The 24466-nt window shown below is 41.8% G+C and overlaps 1 protein-coding gene across 1 annotated transcript in view; it reads right to left on the bottom strand.

The window, feature by feature from the left end:
• Positions 1–14231: 14231 nt before the first annotated feature.
• opn4a (opsin 4a (melanopsin)) overlaps positions 14232–24466 on the bottom strand; it is a 53429-nt gene continuing 43194 nt past the window's right edge. The window contains exons 8-11 of the mRNA XM_088916541.1: positions 23716–23902; positions 22715–22867; positions 15755–15823; positions 14232–14483 (exon numbers count right to left, since the gene is read on the bottom strand). Of these exons, the coding sequence (XP_088772667.1) occupies positions 14232–14483; positions 15755–15823; positions 22715–22867; positions 23716–23902 (661 nt within the window). The remainder of the gene's footprint in view (positions 14484–15754; positions 15824–22714; positions 22868–23715; positions 23903–24466) is intronic.

The raw sequence follows: 24466 nt of genomic DNA, 5'->3' as shown, positions 1-24466 counted from the left end.
AGAAAAACTCAACAGCTTGTCTCTGGGCCTTAGACGGAAGTCTGCACTTTCTGCCACCATTGAAAAAGTTCAGCCTGCAGATTGGACAATTGCTGTGTTCCAGGGGTGCTTGTTTTAGTATATGACATGAATTGATTGTTCTATTGCACCTGAAGTCCTCAATGGCAGAATATTCAAGAAATGAAAGCTTGTTTCAGTGACCTCTAATGGCAGTGGTAGCCTCAACTCTCCTCATTTGTGACATCGCTTGTGTTCTTATGTTAATGAAAAGTATTGATTGCTATGGATCATATGCTTAGATAATAAATATATTTCAGACATACTTACATGAGCACCCACAAAACATTTTCACCCCCCAATAACACTGGTATACATACATTGACATTTTCACAAGCATCTGCATTATTTCTAGCAAATGCAAGGTACACTGTACTGTACTTGTGTATTTGTGCTTTCTTTTTCACTTTATGCTCGGTGCTGTGTCATATACAGTACAGTAATCCATGTGCCAAAACCAATATGGCAAGACTCTGTACAAGATTCTATTGATTAAGCTCTGGTCATTTTAAAGCTGTCTGTCCACCGTGTTCACTGTGAGGATACCGAAAAAATCTGGCCTAATCAGCTGAAATGTGAATCAAGATGGAAATGCAGGTCCATAAAAGTTGTTTGTTTTTGATTTTAGGAATATCCCTGGCATGGAGGTAACAGAAAGAGTTACTTATTCACTCTCCCCATTCAGAGAGATGAAACCCTGTTATCAGAAATAGTTTGGAAATGGGATTATTTATCAGCCTTCAGTATCTAATTATCATGACATACCTGCACTTATACCACTGATCAATTCAAGCAAGAGATTTATAATGAGGTGATAAAGGATGGAAATTCTATACCAAATATAGATGCTTAGAAATGTTTTGTGGAAACAACTAGCGTCTTATGCGATTTAGAGAGTGGAAAGCTTTTTGGGAGTTCCATGACCTCAGTAATATTTTTGCTGTGATGAAATGCCTCTCCTTGTGCCTGAGCCTCAGTCATTGTTAGAGTAATGACCCATTGTGGAATATGAGCACACGTTCAGGAGAATCATTCCAAACATTCTTTTGTTTGGCATTTGGCCCTGGCGTGGCAGACCTAGCCACAGATTATACTCTCATAGCACAACGCAAGGCAGCCTGGAAAACTACTGTGGGATTGCTGTGTTTTTGCTGTTTTAAATTCCTGTGGAAAATTATCTCCTGTAAGTCAGGATGCAACAGAAAAGCTGCGTTGCTTTGCAATGTTAAATGTGATCTTTATAAACAATAATCACATTTTCCAACAAGATGAAATGGTCATTGATAGCTTAAAGAACTGCTATATTGTATAAGTTTATTTAGAAACACAATAGCAAAAGCAGGTTTTTGAAGCACGTTTACTCATTATAACACCTGAAATTCACCTCTGTGTTTCTGACACAGAATGGGGATTTTCAGGAAGTCTTAGAATTTTTCTTTACCTTTACTTAACATGAACTCCGTGGATTCATGTTACTCTGTTCAGACAGATTCTACACCAGCTTCAGCCCAAGATGGATAGTGCTTTAATAAGAAGAGAAGCTTGTGGTGGGCAGTGTACATAGTGGAGTTCTACAGGGCTCAGTACTGGGACCAGTGCTCAGTTTAATCTATACTGATGATATAGGTGAAATTTGCTGATGATAGATTGGCTGTGACCCTCAATCAAGAAACAGCAATATTACTTGTTAAAACAAGCAATACTTCTACAGTATATACCTGTTTTGTTACATAAGTTAGCTTCTCCCACTAATACAAGATCCAAACGTGCAGCTTGTTGTTCCATTTTTTTTTCTTAACAGAAATGCTAATGATTGCATTCAAAATATTATTGATTAACAAAGTAACAAAAAATGAAAAAAATAAAACGTTTTAAATTTGATTATGCACACTATGAATACACAGTATTGATATCACCAGACAATTGTGATATCTATACTGTGCATTCATAATGTGCATAAGAGGGAGAATCCAGCCTGCAAACTTGATACTCCTTCTTACTTTTTGACTGCTCAAGATTTATTTAAAAAACTTCTGTTTAGTAGGAAATTTTGATGAGTTCATGTCATTTATTGTATATGTGTACTATGAAGATCATGCTAATTTTTGCTTCTCTTTGTTTCTCCACCTAACTGCTTCATAACACATTTAAACAACAGCTTGCATGTTATAGTGCCGAATTTACGGTGCCAAACTGTTCAAATACATCAGAAGAGTGCCTAAACACTGTTGGTGTATATCCAGTTACGAGCACTTGGAGCATATTGGAGATTTTAACATGTATTTTCATGAGAATTTAGTGTTGCTTTTAAGAGTTTTCGCTGACAAGCACAAATTTTGGAACCACTTGTGCTGGAATAGGGAGGGATGAGTGTAGGCTTCCCGAGTCCTGTTTCATTAGAAAATGGAAAGTTTTTTTTCAGGTAAGAAGGTCTGGTATGATTGTAGTGTGAAGGACACACGAGGGTGTCATGAGGATGATGTTGTTAGGGAGGGAGGCTCAGCCTGGTGAGTCCAGACCTTTGAGTGATGTGGTAACACCATTGGAGCGGTGGCTCTGTGGCTAAGGATCTGTGCCTGTGACTGGAAGGTTGCTGGTTCAAATCCTGCAGCTGGCAGAGGAATCCTACTGTGTTGGGCCCCTGCGCAAGGCCCTTAACCCCAACTGCTCCAGGGGTGCTGTACAATGGCTGACCCTGTGCTCTGACCCTTCTCTCCCTGTCTGTGTCTCATTGAGAGCAAGCTATGAAAAGATAAATTCCTAATGCAATAAATTGTATAGGGCTAATAAAGCAACATTATCATTATTGCTTGGGAAACTGGCGACCAGGATCTGAATCCCCATCACAACTGCCCCCCGCCCCATGCGTTACAACAAGGGACACAATTAAAAAATCATAGAGAGTTGCAGTAGTGTCACCTAGACAAAGGAAAGAAACAGAAGAAAATGAACAGTTCAGCTACTGTCATGCCTGTTTACATCAAACATCTTAGCATTCCACCTGCTAGTGACTAAATACCCCACAGAGCCTCCCCCAAGAGCTTCTTCTCCCTCATGTGGAATTTCACTCAGTCAGTCCAGCTGTGTTCTTCCAATTAACAGGTGGCTTTCTCTCAAAATCTCCTCTCACTACCTCAAACATGCCTTCAGAAGGGGACACACATTGCATCCATGGTGTCCTTAAAACAGGCTGTTTATGGAACCCTCCACTTTCCCCACTGAACACTGAGGTCAACTGATGCTTTCTGAAAGAACACCTGAGAGGAAAGGAGAAGTTGCAGTCTGTCACGATGCTCTGAGATCATGCAGCGGGAATCTGCTTTTGCTAGAGATGCATCTAAAATAACACACTTTAAAAATGAGTCATTTTTAGCATTATCTTATTTTATGCTTTTTCTTTCATTAATAATATTGCAGATATTGTTATTGCAATTGATTTATTGCAATTGATTTTTCTTTTACTCAAATTTCCTTCAGTGTATTCAATATGAGCAGCAGTGAGGGAGTGAGGAACCAACATTAACTTTTCACATGCTTAGGACGAGTGTTTAATAAACATAGACAGATCATGAAAACTGATATAGTTTAAATGAAAAAATAGAAAATGGGTATTTATTGCCCTGATTACATTAGCAGATAACTTTTACTAGTAAAGATCTATTTTAAACACTGGCATCAATCATGGATTGTGGTCTTATCATTCTCCTGTTGGAGTACAGCTGATGCCATGCAGGATCTCATTATTGAGAAAGAAATCATTACTGGTGGTGTGTCTGAAATCTCATTTCCAAACGATAAACTTGAAATAGGAGTTTAGCGTGCCTGCTGTGTGTATTAAGAAGCAAGGAACAGATAGTGGTACACTAAACATCTATTCTGTGATGGATGTATTCGGAGTTTAAAGATATGGGGGGGCACACTCCATGTGCAATGAGGAGATTATCTCGGTGGGCAGGGAGGAATCTGAAGCGCCTGTGATATGATCTAGGTAATATCACACACAGACAGGCAGCTGCAGTGCTCAGCTCCAAATGATCACACCAGGCTGAGGCAGCACTGATGTGGGTGGCAGAGATGAAAAATTTCAGACTCCCCTATGTCATTCTCTCCTCTCCTCTTCAGTGGTTCATAAATCCCATGAGAATTTTTGTTAAGACAAATAGATAATATAGTACAGACATTGCCTGGGTCTATAGACAGATATTCTTAAAACTGTCCAGGAAATCAGTCTCCTGTCTCTCGATTCTCTCAAAAACCCTATACAACTTACAGTATACAATGGTTTGATTGTATATTTCCCAACAGTTGAATACTGAGGGCTCAGCGCTTGCCTGTTGACTTAGGTTTTACTAAACACAATACCGTTATACTTAAAAGGCCTTTCTCAATGGTTAGGGAAGACTAGTTCTCGAGGTGTGAAGGGAAAAGCATAATTTGCTCAACCAACAAGTTTACTTGCCCATGGTGATGTCACTCCCTGAGGAGCCAGGTTGCTCTACTGGGAAAGGAGGTGAGATCTCTTGAGTGAATGGAAGAACGTCAGCCATCATTTCATAATGAAACAACCTTGTAAGGTTCTAACAAAAAGAAAACACTTGGCCAGATTAGGGTGGGATAGTGATTTCATAACACCAGGGTAGATACTCAGCTCCAGCCAGAGATTCCTCATAATGTACAGTATATTCTGTTTCGGAGTGTAAACAGTTCAAGACCCATCATAAAAAGCGGTTAATGTATGTACTGTAGGTTCTACACCCTAATTCTACCACTTAAGGGGGATCCTACACATCCAACAGAAAACTGCAAGGGATGCAGTTTGCAGCTTAGCAAATATCTTTTGAACGTATGCTGTAGAATCATTCACAGTATTGAGAACAATCTGCCAGCATTGTTTCTACATTCTTAATGGGCAAAGTTCAAAAGGTTGGTTTTCTTCTGGAAGCTGAGGTCACCTACAGTATAAGTATGCCACCTTGAAATGAGATATTGGCTAGGGCAGGTATTTCCAGGAATATTTGGGTTGAATGGTTTCATGCTTGAAAATATCGACCAGTGATACCAGCCTGCTCTCAGAGGGTAAATCTGTTTCATTTAACCAGAAAATGACCTCAACTTCAAGTTAACCTGGCAACAAAAATTGTCGAGTTGCTGGTTTAAGACACATACCTCAGGAGTCTACCCCTACAACTTGAGAAACAGTGTAGGACAAGGAGACCTCCAAAAGATTAATGATTTCATTATACCCTCATTGAGAGACACTGCAAAAGAGTTAGACTAAGACATTAGAAGGCGAGGGGATATGGCTAAGGTGGTCACTTCACAAATGCGAAATAGGGAGAAAAGTTTTACTTTAATACTGTTTAAAACTAGTAAACAGAAAGAAAGGTTACCCTTGAAACATATCCCTGAAGGTTTATTAAGGGACAGGGTACAAAGTATAGGTGGTATACACCCTGTAATTGTGCAAGGTGTTCACCACAGCAGAACCCAGTCCTGGATGGCAGTGGCATATACAGATTCCCTAGGTCAGAGCGCAGAGCACACTGGGTAATTCAAGGTATCAGCCAGAGCAGACAGGAAGAATGGTTTCACTATCCATCACTCGGCAGGGTCTCAGATGCCCCATCCAAGGCTTTAACTCTGTCCTGGGGATTGAGTTGGGTTGGGCATATGTAACAGAGCAGCAGTCTTCCTGAGCTGTCCATGTTGGTTTAAACCAACCTTGGTGAAAGATGGCATTCTGACAATTTAAGTACAAGGAGAAAATAAGTGCAGGCATATAGTGCAACACAGGGATTTAGTGTAACTGGTTTACTCTATTTCCTCAATAAATAGAAAGAGGTTTACCTGTCTATGTAGTTTATTAAATAAAATATGGTTATGTTATGATGGCATTTCTCTGGGGTTAGGGAGACAGGTTATTCTAGATCAGTTACAAATGAGAGGAGGCCATTCAGCCCATCTACTGTAGCTTCTGTGGTTTTTTGATTCAAACACATAGCTGGGTAGCTTGTTTCACACTCCCACAAACCTTTGGGGTCCTGGTTTTAAAAGCACTTCAACATAGTTTCCACTTGTACTCTCTGGTTCATATTTCACTTTTCATTCTGAAGAAATATGCTGGGTTAACTTTGTGAAGTAATTGTATCAGGTCTGATCATAGTCTGCTCTGTTCAAGACTAAAGAGATTCTGTTCCTTCAGCCGGTCAGCTCTGGCATGAATCTGGTAGATCCAGAGTAAGAATACCTGTTCTATAACGTGCTGACCAGACCTGTACACAGTATTCTAAATGAGAGGATAAGGTGTGTAAGCCCTCCCCCACAGAGCTACTGGCTAAGGGGTCCTGCACAGCCATGTACAGTATGTACTGTATACTTCTCATACATGAAGATTATAATTAAAACTGAAGATTCACAAACTCTTTGATTTTCTCATGTTCTGTTCAACGGGATTGACATCAAATGATCTTTTCAAAAAGGAGTGAAGACAACAAGTGAAAAGGTGCTCTATTGCAGTGTCTTCTATGATACAGCTCTGCCAGACAGATTCTGTAATGAACCAGGCTTAGGATAAACAAATGGCACTTTTAATCCATTATACAGTCTATTCATTAAAGATTTCCACATCTATCTGTGCAATCTATTCATTAGACACCTCTGTAAGTATCAGTATAATCCAATCATTAAAGACTACAACTTTCAGTGTAATCAATTTCTTAATAACTTCTACAACTATCAGTGCAATCCATCCTTTAAAGACTTCCACAACTATCAGTACAATCCATTCATTAAAGACTTCCACAACTATCGGTGCAATCCATTCATTAAAGACTTCCACAACTATCGGTGCAATCCATTCATTAAAGACTTAAATAACTATCAGTGCAATCCCTTCATTAGAAGTTCTTAACTGACGTTTGGAGGAATTATGATAAACAAACCAGTTTTACCCAGCTGGCCTAAATCATAATCATTTCTGATGTTAGCTTTATTCAGTATATCACACAAACACCCCATCTCCACCTTTGCAGCTACCCCTTGGTTAAGTCCTCTCTGAATGGGGGTCTGAGTCCCCTCATCCTATGGCAGGGCTATTAATGACTTTCCACTTGACATACACGGTCAGAAAGTTACTTCTTCTTCCATGGAAACATCCCCCAGCAAAAAATAATTTGTTAGATAGCGCAAATAAACTGCGCAGAAGGGCTCTGAGCTTTTGCAGTGGATCCTCACAAGAGAAGTCTGAAAACACTCTACTAAAAATATACGCAAAAGCCATTCACCATCTTTTTCCTAGAAAGAGAAAAATATATTTTTCATACAGCATTTAGAAAAATATATTCCCTCCTTAAGAAAGTGAACATGCTTTCCTAATTTCGCTTACTGTTTTTTCTTACTTTGTCAGGTATAGCACATGCCAAATAAAGGCAGGAATCTGGGTTCCTGATCGGAAGAGCAGGGAAACCACTCCAGGATCTGAATCCACTCTGGAGGTGTACAGCCTGGCCGCTCTATAGTCTCCCCTTAATTCGGCTGGAGAGCTGGGGATGAAGTAGGTCTTTTTCTACGTGTGAATTTGTAGTCCTTGCAGATGAAAAGTGCCATTTAAATGCAAGGGTTATTATAATAAAAATTGATTCTTATTATTTTTGCTCAGGTAGGCAATATCTGGACTAAAGAGTCCAATCTATGAGATAATCAGTTTAAAGTGACATTTCTATAAATCAGTCCAGGGCTGAACAAATTCACACTATGCAAGTATTATTATGTTTAACTGTATCGTTTTATTTAAAAAATAAAATCCAGAAAAACAATACACAAGCCAGAATAACACAATTCTACTACAAACAGCTTATTTCATATTTTAAAGTACATTTTTATAGGAAAGCTGCTCCCCCAAATTTAATTTTTCACACATTTTAAGAAGAATTTTAAGCATGTCAATTATCAGATTTTAAATACAGTACAATACATAATAAATACAACAGCAATAATAACAATAATACGTTTAACGGTAGGTAGGTTACATTGTTGTGATACATTAAAAAATGTCCCAGTATGTTTGTGACTCAGACTCAGAAGAAAGAATAAAAGTAACAGAATGTAACTGGACACTTTTCGATGGTGAAACCACATACTAGAATTATTTTTTCTTTTTTTGTTTCTGATTTAGTTGGTGGATTGGTGAAGCCAACTGTGAGGCCAATTAAAATTTTTTTCAATATTTTTATTTTAAGGTTCTTTGAATTCTGCAGAGCTGAGACACATTTATCGACAATCAGAATTCCTGTAGTTCTTGCTGAATCAGCCCATTTAGAAGAGATTCCAAAAAATGTTCCTCTGTATATTGCTGTTTTTCAGCCTACTTCAGAGCTACAATAGATATTTATACAGGAAACCATTGGAAATCTGCAGTTCATGGGAGATTTATAAGGGACATAGTTGTAGCAAAGCTGGTCAGGATATATTCCTCAAAACCTGCAGTGATAAAACCCAGCCAATGGGTGGCACTGTGTTTTAAAGTAAAACTAAAACACAGGACTAGCATTAGGTGACTTTCTCTGGCTAGAAATGTAATACTAGTAACAAAGTTCAGTGCATTAGCTTCACTCTTATAATATATTCCTTTTTTGAACTTCTGTATCTACTGTATAATATAGATAGACTATATATACATTTTTTGAACATTTAATCAGTATTACTAGAATCTGTGCACACACTAAATAATGACATATTCCTTGATATTTTTTAAGCTGCAGAAATTTGTGAGGTGTTATTTGAAGCATTTAACCCCCATTTTAAATTGATTTGGTTTCTCTTAAAAATACTTTGGAAATATGATTGTGCCTTAGAAGGAGGTGCAAGAAACACACAGGGAATTTGGCAGAGGGGCAGAAGCCTGTCAGTGTCACCCCTTCCCCTTCTCTCACAGGCCAGGAAGCGTTACTGGAATAGTGCATTAAAATCTGCACAGGTCTGCTGAGGGTGTTGACATGTGTGAGTCTGAGCTAATTTTCTGTTCTATGATATTTGAATTAAAATGCAAAACCAGCCCTCAAAATCCCCTGGAGACATTTTTCAATTTTTATGTCACTAAGATCCAGACTCCAAAAACACACATGAATTCTTTAGTTTTACTCACCACACTTTCCGTACCCCTGGTATAAATATCAGTTTCTCACAGGAGCGTCTGTGTCAGATCTTTTAATGCCTGATAGTAAGTACTGTGGTGTTTGAGTCTGCTCTGTTTAGTGGTTAGTATTTATTCTTGCTATTTTAAGTTATAAGGAAAGGCAGTGCTCTTCTCTCCCACGAAAGACCAGCATCTCCTTCAGTGATAATGGAAAACAGCACGTCCTTATTCATCCTGTAGATGTTTACGGTGCGAAATAAAACTTAATATATTAAATTTACATATTTTCTTCCTTGATCTCCTATGAAATGAGAAAATGACCTATGGTTAAATCTCACATCCAAATAAATGAAGCACAGTTAGAGTTCATGTGTCCCAGACACACAGATCTGCACTGAATATTCATTTTGTCGACAAAGTGTCTGATGGGCAACTTTATATTAACACATTGTTATTTTTACATTCCTGCTTCAGGCTGGCTTAACGTAACAAGTAGAAACTAGGCCAGCAGTATCTGAGAGTGCCCGGAGCTCTGTTGCGGGTGACGATACAGACAATCTCAGTGTTGAGGTTTAACACGAGCAGTAATTCTTTCCAAGCCCAAGGACAGACACTGTCAGACTGATCAGAGCACAGGCCCAGTTAGCGATACGTACTCAGAGCACAGTCTGAGCAACGCTTCCTGACACACACATCCTCTGAACGGAGCTTGAAGATGTGTTTCCCTGGAACTGTCAGCTGATTTGCTAATGATGGCAAGATGACATGTTGTTTACACTGGGGGATGGGGGAATTAGGAAGCGAGGTTACCTTGCTGAGCACAGTGCAAAACTGTTCAAAAGTCCACAGAGGAAAAGCCCATTAACTGTTTCTAGCTAGTTATTTCTAAATAATGGAAGTTGAAGCTTCTCACACACACAATAGAAACTAAGGCAGGTTTCCCAGACTAAAAACTGGTGCAGGGTCATTACATCAGGTGCAGGTGTTTTCTGCAAGGCAGGAGGCTCAGAATCCAGGATTGATGCAGGATCGTCCAGTTTAATTGCATAAGTGATTTAATTGTTTGTGCAACATTAAAACTGAGATTTCTGAGCTACCTTTCCTCTGTTGCACCCTTTGAGACAACTGTCAGAAAGTACTCACTTTCCATTAAGTGAGGCAGGTAGAGGAATTAAGAAACAGGAAGAGAGAGGAACGCAGAGCTCAGCTGGAGCAAGCGTTGGCCCTCCAGGAGCTGGGTTTGAGAGCCCCTGGGTGGGAGCTGTCTTTCTGGTAATGCCAGTGAGCATGCCTGCATAACCTTTCAGTGCATCTCAGTGAGACAACTTATTTTAACAAGAATAAATCAAGAGTGGAAATTTCTTCCAATAAATAAATAACTTTCCCTCTGACAGACATGAGTGTAAAATTAACAGCAGAATTAACAGGTGTTCGCTCTACAAAAGGATTTAGCCTGGCTTCACCCTGACAGTCTCTGTCATTCAAACAGCTGATAATGCCAGAGGTGTCTCACCCTTGTGACCATTGACCTTTGACCTTTGGCCAAAGAGGCAGAGGAAACACTGGGAGCGACTGGGGCAGAAGGGGAAAGACAGAGTGGGGGGTAGAGAGAAGAAAAGAGGGAAAGAAGATTGAGGGGGTTGCAGGGACTTACAAATGGAGCAAATGAGGAGGAGAGATAATACGAGAGAGTTATGATGGGGAGAAAGAGTTACAGTGTAAGACTGTGTTCAGCTTGAAACAGTTAGCATATTATATAAATTCCTATTAAAACTGCAATAACAAATGTCCTGTGTCTCCTTTAAGACTGACTTCAACTCTCATCCCCCTAAATACACAGACAACAAAAACAGCATGAGACTGACTTGTTAATTGCTCTAACAAGTTCACTGCTCAGCAACAACTGATTGCAATTGAACAAGCAGTTATTTTGGAAGGGGACAAATATACTCAATTGTTTCAAAATTGCCATTTTCAAAAGTGATTCTTCATACGAATGCTAATTGAAACTTACACATTGTTTTTCAGCTCTTTTCAAACTTCATATGGAATTATCTCCCCAAACAGCAGGGAAAGCGTCTCAAAATGGTAAAATCTAACCATAGTGAGAGGGAAGGTGAAATGGCAGCTAGTTCACCAGATATTCCTGATATAATTAAGGAGCTGTCATGGCTAAGTGATGCTCATCACACCTTCTTAGACAGGTTGACAGGATAGAGGTACAGTTGTGTAGTCTAAGAGCTGGCAGTTGCTGGAGCTGGGTGACTGTAACAACAGAGGAAGAACCTGGAATGAGAAATAATCATTCTGTCACTCACTGCCCAGTTAAGGTCTTAAATGGCACCAGGCAGGGACGGTTCTACACTGCATAACAGCATGTCACTGCCTCACCTGCTCAGCTGGACGTCTGTTGATCAGAATAAAGGGAGAGGGAGAAATGGCATGGCGTGGGTGAGCTCACAGATCATCCTGCTCGTTTCAGAAATTCTCATTTCAACATCACTGGCTCTTCTTCGCCCCTGAAACCTACAGCAGATTTCACTGGATTTCACATCTTGTGTGGCTTGCAGAAAATATTTATATAGCACCCTATCTAATTAGTGTAAACACTAATTTATAATTTATTATTAATTCATTAATTTAAATTAGTGTAAACACTAATTAGATAAGGTACTATACTGTATATTAAATTGCAATGTAGAAACCTGTAATTTCAGATAAATAAAATTCAGCCATGCTAATGTGAATGTATGCCTTAAAAAATGAATGTCCAGTCCTTTTCTGTTAGCACAATTATTTTTAAAAATATTTTTCCTTTACACAATAAACCATACAGAAGGCTTTACGATGAAAACGTCTTTCTACTTTCTCAACAAAGTCCTTTAAAGTTACCCACTGGCTGGGTAAAAGAAACATCTAACAGCAGGTCACCTGAGCTACACAGGCAATCGAAACATTTTCATCTGAATCACAATCTGAGTCTACATGAACATTCAAAACTACATAGCTGGCAGAAATTCATTCAATAGAGTCTTTTCACAGCCACTTGTTCTCATCAATGAGTGTTCAGTGTTTAGTGGATCACCGACACATCAGTATAATGTCACAACACATTTACAGTACACACATAGCAGACTAGTGAATTAGCTTCTTTCAGATACAGGGTTGCGACATCTCTGCAACTGTAAAGAGGTTGCTTTGAACATGTAGGTAGCAATATTGAGGAAAATTTACGTCACATATAATACAACATTGTTAAATGTCACTTTTTATACATTTTACATAAAGTCTTAAAGCAATGAAACCTTTATGAAAAATATATATTTTTTTACTTTCCAGAATATGATACTAATTAGTAGATACTGCACTTCAATGGCCCAGGGACTTATCATGAATCTAGTCGATATATATATATATTTATTCTTTATTCATTTATTTAGACCCACCCAATCTGGAAAAGCCAGTGTATGTTTTTCACTCCTCAGCTTGAGATTACGTCATGGCTACTGTACCTTCCAGACACTCATCTTTCAACATGTCACAGGCAACAGGCTCTGCACTACCTGGAAGAGAGGCGCACCCCTCACCGCCAGCACTACGTCTCTGAGAGCCAAAAGGCGAATTCCACCCTCGAACCCGTGACTGTCGGTCAGGAGACCCATATGGACAATAGCCACTCAATACTTACAGACAGGTCTCTGGTCACCTGAAGTCCCATTCAAAGTCAGTTATGATGGAACAAAATTCTACTTTGACTTTCAATAGCTTGAATCAATTTAATGTTCAACTTTCCTCATTTTGTATTCGGCTCGTACCTGTGGTTTTTTGGATTATTTTAACATTTTAAGTGCTGCAATACACACAGAACAAACAGAAAATATGGCCCTGCCGTATTTGGGTACATACCCTATTCCCAAGAAAACAATTAGTTATACTATCCAGTTGTCCCATTTTCTCACCCTGGAATATAACTAGTAGCCTTCTGGGTGTGATTGCACCTGTTTCAGGCTCTGCATGACCTAATAAGATCAAATTGCCACGCACTGCTCTCTGTTGTGCTTGTTACAGTATCTCTAATGTCAAGGCTGCTCATGCTCGTGTGGCAGGGCCTTGCATTATGGTGGACTTTATCAAGCCAGAGCTTTGGCCATGTCATGTTCTCAGCAAGGGGCAGCATGTTAACAGTATGGTGACAACATGATGACAGTGAATGTACAGTATATCTCAGTGAGGGGGACTAGAAGCATGTATGTAGCTGCAGCTTTTCTCTGTGCACTGTACTGATGTACGTATGTGCTACATTAAGTAAGGCCTCTGCTGGTACCAGACGGAGAGATTCCTGATGTTTCCTTAAATTAAAGTCAGTGTCCAGGTCAATGCCAAGTGACAGCTGGCACATACTCCTGAGATGGCTGGTTCACTTGTCAGCTTTCTCCTTGCCTTTACGCTGCACTGAATTGAATTGAGAGGGCATCATGTGCTTTATGCAAAGTGCAATGTCTAACCTTCCTGCTAATTGAGAGATTGGCCCATTTATAGAACTGGGAGTGGCTCTGCCTGAAACTGGATGCTATACATGCTGCCAACCAAGAAAGGCTGTTATGATTCTGAGCTCCAGCACCTAAATTATCCAAACAGGGCTCAATTTAACTGATTTTAATCCAGACTAAGGGAAGAATTGTTTAGCTTCCCTCATGCTAAAGATGGTTTATCACTGAGGTCCACAGGACATTTAGCAAAATCAGCTTCTGAACAAACTATTCATGGCAAAAGACACAGAGAGCAGAAATAACTAAACCAGCCAGTCTTCAGTCATGGTAGCATGCCCCTCTCAATTTAAAAGGATGTGGCCATTTAGATCCCTTCATAAATGATTATACAAGAACCAATCAAATCAAAGATTGTACAAGAACCTGTTGCTGGCACTACACAGACAGCTAGAGCTGTGTAAAAAGAGCATGTTTTTCACATTTGCTGACACACTTTAAGTTATTAAATATAAAAAATAAATTCTCCATTAAAAGAAATGCAGAGTGGGTGCTCAGCTGCTGTCTTTTAGTCCAGGAGATTTGTGAGAGGGAGAGGTGTACACTGACACCTGGAGTGGCCCTCCCAGTGGATCCACAGTAATAGAGGCTGCCCCCACACTGCTATTGCCTGTTCGGACTAGAGAGGAGCGGCCACTGGCTCTGAGGGCAGGCGGGAAGTTGGGGCTGGTCTCTGAAGTGATGACGATGCTAGGTATCCGCCCAGAAATTCCCTTTAGTTCGGCACCATCTGAGACCTCACCTGCCTTTGTAAGACAAGAGCAGGAAAGAGGAGTGGCCATGAAAAAGACAATAGTTAGGGGTTCACAAAACACAGCGAATTGTACATCCAGCCTTTTGAAATACACAAAGCATTGTACTTAAAAAACTGGAGCATAAACTGCTCTGGTGAAGAACAGTGTTTCATATTTAGATATTCTGTGGGCTTATGTGGCCTCTGGTTTCCTCCCACCTCTCAGAGGCATGCACAATAGATGGGACTAGTTTTTCTCAATCAATTGAAACTTCCCCTCCACAACTTATTACCAATTAACACTTCATATCAATTAACACAAATTTATAAATTGCAAGTGACAATTCCACACTCATTACTCCTCAAATCATTACAAAATATTTTCATCCATCCATTTTATAACCACTTTATCAATACAGGGTCACAGGGGAGATAGCAACAGGTGCAAGGAGGGGTACACCCTGAACCCTGCAGAGCAGATAGACACAGAAACACTTTTCACAGAACACAGGGAGAACATACAAACTCCACACAGATGGCATGCCAGGAATTGAACCCAGGGTCCCAGTACTGCAAGGCAGCAATGCTAACAATGCACCACCATGGCACCCCAAATTGCTTCTGTTTCATATGGTTTTCATATTTTGTCTGTTCTGGAATAAATCTCCATTTTTCCCTCCTATTAACTTATGGGTTAACTTAAAGGTCTTATTGGCACAAAATAAGAAAATAATCTTCTGTTACATGATCTCCCAGTCAGCTTTCATATCATGTGGCACATTATTTCATGCTGGATAGTTAGAAATACACACATCTGGAGAGAAGCATCACTTCTGGTTTGCACTGGATGTGTGTGAGATGCTGTGTCAGTAACTGTAGTAGGGACATTTCTGCATATTGAAGAATCATAGAAGTCAAGACTGGGAGCTATAAGGATGTTAAACATCATACTTGTGATTATTGTGCATTACTTTTATCTCTGTTATGGTAAAATAATATTTACCTTGTTTATATATCTTAACGGCTGGTGAAAATTAACACAGAACTATAAAAATCTACTAAATTGGAAGACTGAAGGCCTGAAATGTAAATAGAATGAGCTCTGGGATTAGTGGTTAGCATCGCCTGTAAACTCAGCTAGAGAGACAATGGGAGGAGCTCATGCAAAGATTAAAGACATGTCGAGCAACTAAGACCCAATGGCAGCAATCAAGAGCTCTGTGTGTTTAAGAGCCCTCTGGTTACCAGTGTCCCCAAACACACCAATAAGCAGGCAGAACTCACAGTGGGGGTAGAGCTGCGCTCTGACAGGTTCACTTCAGCCATTGAGATGTCGTCAGCATCCACAGATGTCTATTAGAGAGCAGGAAAAAGTGAGAACCTCTATTGACCATCAGATGTGCACAGAATATTGCACATACAACTGGAATATAATTTCCCTGCCTTAGTGAAAAGAGCAGCCCCAAATATTGTGCAATTTTCCCACAGTCCACAGCATTCCTCATCTGTGGTGCCCGACCAGAGAAAACAAAACACTGTACTTATTATATGCCAATGCTAAGGATGCATATAATTCCACAGCCCTTCCCCCCCTTGACAGATCAGATCACAACCTTGTCTTGCTTACACCACTATACACGCCTATTGTCCAGCGCCAACCTGCAACAATGAGGACTGTGAGGAGATGGTCTCAGGAGGCTATGGAGGATCTACGTGGTGCTTTGGAGGCTACCGACTGGGATGTGCTGTGTGAACCACATGGGGACGACATAGACAGCATGGTGGACTGTGTCACTGACTACATAAACTTCTGCGTAGACAACACCATCCCCACCAAAGAAGTACACTGCTTTTCCAATAACAAACCCTGGATCACCAGCGACTTGAAGGCTCTTCTGAATGACAAGAAGAGAGCCTTTAGGAGGGGGGATAAGGAAGAGGTCAAGCGTGTACAGAGGGAACTAAATCAGAAGTTAAGAGAGAGCAAGGACACCTACAGGAGGAAGGTAGAGGACAAGCTGCAAAGGAATAGGGTGAGGGATGTATGGAGCGGCATGAGAGAGATCCCTGGCTTTAAACAGGCTGGGGGTGCAATGGAGGGGAACCTGGAGATGGCCAAGGAGTTGAACCAGTTTTTTAATAGGTTTGATTCAGGGTCCTCTGTGGCTCAACACCCATTCCCACACAGCCACACGCTCCCTAACCCTTCACAGCTGTGACTGCCCAACACCTCCTCCATCCCCCCACAGTCATGGCCGCCTACAGCTACAACCCCCGACAGCTACTCACCCCCCCATCCCCCACAGCTGCCATTCTCCAACACCTCCGCCATTAACACCTGTAGCACTGAAAGCACTATGAGCACCATCCCCCAGGCCAGGCTGACCATCACGGCTGACCAGGTGAAGAGGGAGCTGAAAAGGCTGCACCAGGGTAAGGCCACAGGACCAGATGACGTCTGTCCCAGAGTTCTAAGGGCTTGTGCTGATCAGCTGAGCGGAGTGCTCCAGTGACTGTTCAACCTGAGCCTGCGCTTGGAGAAAGTCCCTGTGCTCTGGAAGACATCATGCCTGGTCCCGGTACCAAAGAAAGGGCGCCCCTCTGTCCTCAATGACTACAGACCAGTTGCACTGACTTTTCACATCATGAAGACACTGGAGAGGCTGGTCTTATCCCACCTGAGACCCCTGGTTAGCTCATCACTGGACACCCTACAGTTTGCCTACCAGCCCAGTGTTGGTGTGGAGGATGCAATCATCTACATGCTGCAAAGGGCCTACTCACACCTGGACAAGGCTGGCAACACCGTAAGGATCATGTTTTTCGACTTCTCCAGTGCCTTCAATACCATCCAGCCCTTACTTCTAAGGAGGAAGCTGGAGGAGATGCAAGTCAATGCCTCCATGATCTCGTGGATCACTGACTACCAGTAGGGTCCAACCTACTCCTGTCTACATCCATGGGAGTGGCGTGGAGATGGTAGACTCGTACAAGTACCTGGGAGTGCACATTGGCGATCGACTGGAATGGTCTAAGAACATCGAGGCCATTTACAAGAAGGGTCAGAGCCGACTTTACTTCTTGAGGAGGCTCAGGTCCTTCAATGTGTGTAGTAAAATGCCACATATGTTCTATCAGTCGGTGGTGACAAGCGGTGGTTTTCTACGCTGTGGTATGCTGGGGCTCTGGGATTAGAGCAGTGGATTCTAACAGGCTGAACAAGCTCATCAGGAGAGCAAGCTCTGTCATTGGGTCTGGCCTGGACCCCCTGGAGGTAGTGGCTGAGAGGAGAATGGTGTCCAAACTAGAGGCCATCATGGACAATGTCTCCCATCCCAGGTCTGTGGTGAGCATTTGACAGTCTGTCATCATTGGAAATTGGGTCTGGCCTGGACCCCCTGGAGGTAGTGGCTGAGAGGAGAATGGTGTCCAAACTAGAGGCCATCATGGACAACATCTCCCATCCCAGGTCTGTGGTGAGCATGTGACAGTCTGTCATCATTGGAAAGGAGTAGCAACAGGAACTGAATTAGGGGAGTCGCTTGTTTTCAGCTTCATTCCTCCAAGTTGCTGATCATGTGACCTGACAAGGCTGCACTCTTTGGGCTCAGCGAAGGTACCATCTTGACAGGATCTCAAGACCTAGTGAAATGAGAGCGGTGAAGCTGGCCGGGTGGGGAAAGTGTCTGAGGAGGATTATCTTCAAGATCATACCAGATTAGACCAAGGAATTAAAGCCCACAATAATTGCACAATAGTGGGGTTTTATTTAGCCTCTATATTGGCCTCTCTCGACCTGACCTAAATAGAAAACCTGGAACTTCTGGTTGTTGTAATTAATTATTCAGAGTGCTGGTATCCAGTCCTCTACACTAAGGCTCATGATGTAAACCCTTACAAAAAAAACAATATTAGATTTCATAATACTTAGAATACTTTTTGTTCATACTTGTCCCTCCACTGGGTTAATACAGCAGAACCTCTGATTTGAATCCTACATCTTCCATGTGGTCGATTTCTCTTCCATTCCACTGCCTCTACAATCCATTTCTGGTCAAATTGAAGTGTGACTGGCCAGTTCCCACAGAATCTGCTTCAGTTCTTCTGTCAGGTATCATAGTCATCTTGACACTTGATGACTATGGTTCTCTGTTGTTGATGCTCAAGTTAAATGCTTGCCTGTGAGTCTCAATCTGTCACTTGCAACTGAGAGTTCTTGAATGGGAAACTCTAGTTATCTGGGACTATATTCCTGGCAGGATAAAACATGGATGAAATAGGCTATTTAGTCTTTATTCCTTCTTGCCCGTATAACATCCCAAATGTGTCTTTGAGCATTGCTGGGAGAGACTGTTTGGGAGAGACTGTGTCTTCTTCATTAATACCTTTATGGGCCTCCAGGTGCTTCAGCCAGCTCAGGGGCTCACTGGGAGAGCAGGTCCAGCTCTGTGATCCTGGGTCATGCCACTCATTGAGGCAAGTGACGAGTTTCTTGTTGGTCAAAAAAGTATTTAAGCCCTAGCTGGTTCTTCTATTTTTATATTGAAATGCATTCTATATTGTACCACCCTGTGAATGTTTCCTGTGATAACGAGGCTGAGGACATCGCGATCCATTTTCACAATTTCGTGACTCATGACCTCCTTTCTCCTGCTGGGGTCTCTCTCTTTTTTACATGATGTTTCACAAAGTGAGCATTGGCAACCACTCCTCAGTGTGATGACATTCTTCTCACTCCTTGCCAAGCTCTTCCTCAGACCCTTGACATTTCTCATCACTGGAGAGAGGTGCAGGGGACATTGTGGGGGTAATCTGTGTCCTTTTCAAGGAGATTGTTGGCCATCGCTCAGCACTCCGAACAGACGGCTTGATTAACTTCATCTTTTCATTATCCTCAGTCTAGCTGACTAAGGTTTTACCATTGTGTCCATTTGTACAGCTGGGTATTTTCACCGAATCAATCTGAGCTCCTGGCTGAACAGAACAAGAGCTATGCTCCATCAAGATTTAAACCCACTGCATTACAAGTCCAGAGCCCTGCCCACTCTGCGCTGCTGTACAGACACCTCTTTCACTGAGTCTTCGCATCTTGGATGAGCCTGCTGGAGCCCCCTGCTGCACTGGGGCAGAAAAATATATATTTGTTGAAACACCACAGGGCAGGACTCACATCCTCAAGTTTCATGTCACCCTGCAGGCAACACAGGGCTTTGTGGCTAATTGTTTCTTTGGAAATGTACTAGAGGACATCTAGCTACTAAATCTATTCATATATAAACAGGCAGGTTGCATACCTGTAGATGTCTCATTTAATAGTAAATATATACACAGTATTTATAATAATTATACACCCAGGCATTTTCATATGAAAACTGTCAGCTATACATTATGTCCAGTGTTTACATGGTGTTAATGTTAAAATTGTATGTTATCTTTCAGAATAACAAAATAACTCAAGTTACAGATGACAGGAGGCCATATAGACCATCTAGGCCATTGGTAGTTAGTAGTTGACTGATCCCAGTATCTCATCCCTCTGGTTCCTGAAAGAAGCCAGGGTGTCCACTTGTTCCACGCTCCCAAAAACCCTTTGTGTAAAGCAGTGCCTCCTATTGTCGGTTTTAAACACACTTCCCCATAGTTTCCACTTGTGTCTTTGTTTAACTTATAAGGTTCTTTGTCAGAGCCTTAGAGGATTATTAATACTTGGATTGAATCATGTGGACTCTCATATGTTCTTTTAGCTGCATTTACCAACCAGGGTAGTATTCCATAAGAGGTGGCAACTTCTATTAAAGCATATTAAAATATTTCTTAGTGCAATGGTAAAATGCCAGTAAACAGAACAGATTATAAAGTATTGTCTTGTCCTGTAAGCACAGCTCTGGAATGACAGTTCAGTCTACAGGTACCACAATGACAAGAAGCCTGGTCACTACTGGGATGGGTCTTCCAAAGAAATCTGGGTCGCTGCTGCAAGAGGTGTTAATGCATCAGTAGATGGCGCTCTTCTCTCTGGAAGAGAATTTCTAACCCAGTGCCTTAGTGTGGGAAGTGAGGACACTGTGCTTCAGGAGGTGTCTTCAGATGAGCTGTTAAACTGATGGCCAGGCTACCTGACCCTTAAAGATCCCTATGTGCTTTTCAAAAGAGTAGGGCTCTCAGGATTTGCACTGTCTGCCTAAAGTTCCCCCTTAATTAAATTCCTGAAGTCTTTTTTCTCAGTCCCATCCCTGAAGTGCTGTGTGCCATTCGGGTGGAGGTGCACTTCATCAGGAGATAAAGAGAGCACTTTGGGGCGGAAGATGATATAAAGAATGTACGATTTTTCTTTATTATTTGCTCCAATTACCAAAGCCATGGTTCTTATGTCATAAAAATACAGTGACATAAAAATGAAATCCACACAGAGCACAGCCTGTTGTGCTGAATCATCCTGAATGTGGGAAAACGATATGATTTTACAATGGTTTTCATGGTATATACAATCAAACTAAATAACCAATGTAAAAGTATTTTCAACATGAATGATTATGCTAAAGTTTGCTTCAGGAAATTGACTTTCTGTTGATGGAGCAGAGGGGGAACTGTGTGGTGTCAATATGCCTTAGATGATGGAAAAATCAATCGTTCATGTATCAGCTACTCACTAAATCATACGCCTTCCTTTAGGCAAATCAAAAATGCATCAGGACACACAGTTACAGACATAGTTACAGAAACGCAGGACAATGGGGCTATATAGTGAAAATTACAAGTTACAGAATTAAACTGTAGCTTTTATGTAAAAATTAAGTGTTATTTCATGCAATATTATGTTGATTTTAACACAGCTCTTAAGCTTCGTAAGAAATTATTAAACCTTGTTAAGAAATTAATGTTTCTTCAAGAACAGTAAGATAAAACCATCCATTCATTTTCTAACTGCTTCTCCCAATTCTGAGTCACAGGGGAGCTGAAGCCTTTCCCGGCCCCCAGTGGGCACAAGGCAGGGTACATTCTGGATGCAACGCCAGTCCAGTGCAGGACACACATACTGTAGACACAACCACACACACTGGAGCCAGGACCAATTTCGCAGAAGTCAATTAACCTACCAGTATGTCTTTGGACTATGAGGGGAAACTGGAGCACCCAGAGGAAACCCATATGAAACTCCACACAGATACAGTAGCACCCCAGTCTGCAACTGAACCCAGACCTCCGGCGTAGCAACACTTTAGGGCCAGTAGGATACATGGTAACACAAAATGGTCCCAAAATCACATTCTAATCTGCATCTTACTGTTCTTGAAGAAATGTCAATCGTGCACTTGCAGCAAGATCTCCATTTACACTGCAGAACCTGATACTAGTTGCAGACAGCTTGGGTTTTTCTTCCTTAACCACTTCTACTGTTAGCTACACTGATTTCTCAACCCCCCTCAGGGTCTTACAAACAGCACTGAATGAAACGTGACGGATAGAGCACCGTCATTGGCAAGCACTTTGATTTCTATTAGTCGTGAGAGATTTCCTCCCCAGGAGCCCCACATTTAAAAGTCTTCAATAAAATCCCTGTCTTTATCTACAGTATAGAGGGCCTGAGGCTGTGCGTCACTTTCTGTCGGGCTGCCTGAAAGCCGATGACCTTGAAATACTGTAATACCGTGTCAGTGTAATACCGGATTAGGAAATATTTCAACTTTCTACAAAAGCTATTGGTTTACAATACACAATTTATATGACGTGCCCAATTTGACTTCTGTTTCCTAACACAATATATCCAATATTGTTTTTAAAGCAAAATTGACCCAGTTATTAGAAAAGCAGAGGAGTAGCATGATTCAGGGAAACACTGATGCCAGGGAACACCTTGACACAGGAATTTACTAGTGTAAAGGAAAATTTACTGTACTTATGCCTTAGTTTCTGCATTGCTTTTGCACAGTTTTCGATTCTACTTACAGTATAAATAATTTGAGATAGCTCCTGAGAGCACCAATTTTAGTAAAACTAGCAGAAAGTATAAAAACGTGGAATCTAAGACAGTTTTTATATTCCATTTTTAGACAGCCAGGAGTCAGTAAAATCAATCTAAGTCATTCTGTGAGGAGGCTAAAGAGAGACTCTAAAGGGTCTAAAGAACAGGGTCTTCAGTCCCCCAGTGGTGTGCATGGTGCCGTGCTGTGATCATGCTGCCCCTCCGCTGTGAGCACTCACATGTTGACGGCGGCACAGGCCTGGCTCGGCCTGGGTGGTTACCTTCTCGAAGACACCAGAGTCATGACTCTTCAGCTTGGATTTGGTCTTATAGTTGCCCACCTCTGCTGTGTCCTTACTGATCTCACAGGAGACCTGGCGGCTGGCTGGGCGCGAGTTAATGCTGGAGAGGTCTGCCTCAGTGTCTGTCCAGCCCTGAGAGAGAAAACTCATGTACTGTAACTCATGCAAGGGATGCTCCAGTAATTGGCTTTTGGGTATAGGAAGCTGGCAGCATGAGGTCTCACTAACCATAAAGTTACATACTGGCCACTCTCACTCCAATCTGGCTACATCCACTGCACATACACTGCAAGTTCTTCTGGTTCATCATGGGAGACAGGGCTGCTCTAAGTGACTGTCCACATTGTGGCCAACTAGACAAAGTAACCTTTGTTTACAAGTGTTTGCCAAACTGCTGCTGTAAAGTATAAGACAGCAGGGACATTTACCTAATACAGTTATATTATAATTAATATTATAATATTAATATTATAGTTAATATTATTAATAAAGTTAATATACTGTAGGTAATATTATAGTTAATGATCAAGAAAGGGAACAGGTGCAGAAAACTCTCACTGAAGCATGAAGAAGAGCGCACAGTGAGCTGAAACAGCTGGAGAGTGAGGAGGAGTGCACAGAGAGTGAGCTGAAACAGCTGGAGAGTGAGGAGGAGTGCGGAGAGAGTGAGGTGAAACAGCTGGAGAGTGAGGAGGAGTGTGGAGAGAGTGAGGATAAAGAGCTGGAGAGTGAGGAGGAGTGTAGAGAGAGTGAGGAGAAAGAGCTGGAGAGTGAGGAGGAGTGTGGAGAGAGTGAGGAGAAAGCTGGAGAGTGAGGTGAAAGAGCTGGTGAGTGAGGAGGAGTGAGGAGATAGTGAGGTGAAAGAGCTAGAGTGTGAGGAGGAGTGTGGAGAGAGTGAGGAGCAAGAGCTGGAGAGTGAGGAGGAGTGTGGAGAGAGTGAGTGCAGTGAGACTCAGACACACAGGCAGTAGTGTGCTTACAGACTCGCTGTCGGAGGCGGAGGAGAGGCGGGACTTGCCGCCGCGGTGGTAGGCAGAGCTGATCTCGGAGGACTGGCTGGTGACAGTAGAGCGTCGGGTGGACTGGAAGCTGCTGGAGTAGCGGGAGTCCTTTCGGGGGACCCGCAGCAGGACACCAAGGCAGGGGATATACTTAGCGATAGCTGACCTGCAACCCCGAGATCAGAGCGTGAGTGAGCTGCGCCACACGGAGACCTGACAGCAAGGCACTCTCACTTCACACTGGGACAGCATGACTCCACTGTCTCTTCGCAAGACCATACCAGTGCTTTCCCACGCTGCTCTAGGCCATGACAAGGCTAGACAGGAAGCCGTAGCAGCATGCAGCTTATGAGGTTCATTTCACGTCGAAAAGTAAAAAAGAGTAAAATACACTCTTTCGAGCTATCACACCTTTCCTAGGTATCACACACATGGTGCATTTCATGCTTTTTTCAGTAAAAATAAATTAATCTCTACACATTCTTAAATAATAATAATAATTGCTTACACTTATATAGCGCTTTTCTGGACCCTCCACTCAAAGCGCTTTACAGGTAATGGGGACTCCCCTCCACCACCACCAATGTGGAGCATTCACCTGGATGATGCGACGGCAGCCATAGTGCGCCAGAACGCTCACCACACATCAGCTATCAGTGGGGAGGAGAACAGAGTAATGTAGCCAATTCATAGAGGGGGATTATTAGGAGGCCATGATTGGTAAGGGCCA

This window comes from Atractosteus spatula, chromosome 5 (genome assembly GCF_055471065.1).
Source record: "Atractosteus spatula isolate fAtrSpa1 chromosome 5, fAtrSpa1.hap1, whole genome shotgun sequence".
NCBI classification, from domain to species: domain Eukaryota; kingdom Metazoa; phylum Chordata; class Actinopteri; order Semionotiformes; family Lepisosteidae; genus Atractosteus; species Atractosteus spatula.
This window is presented reverse-complemented; position numbering and strand designations above follow the sequence as displayed.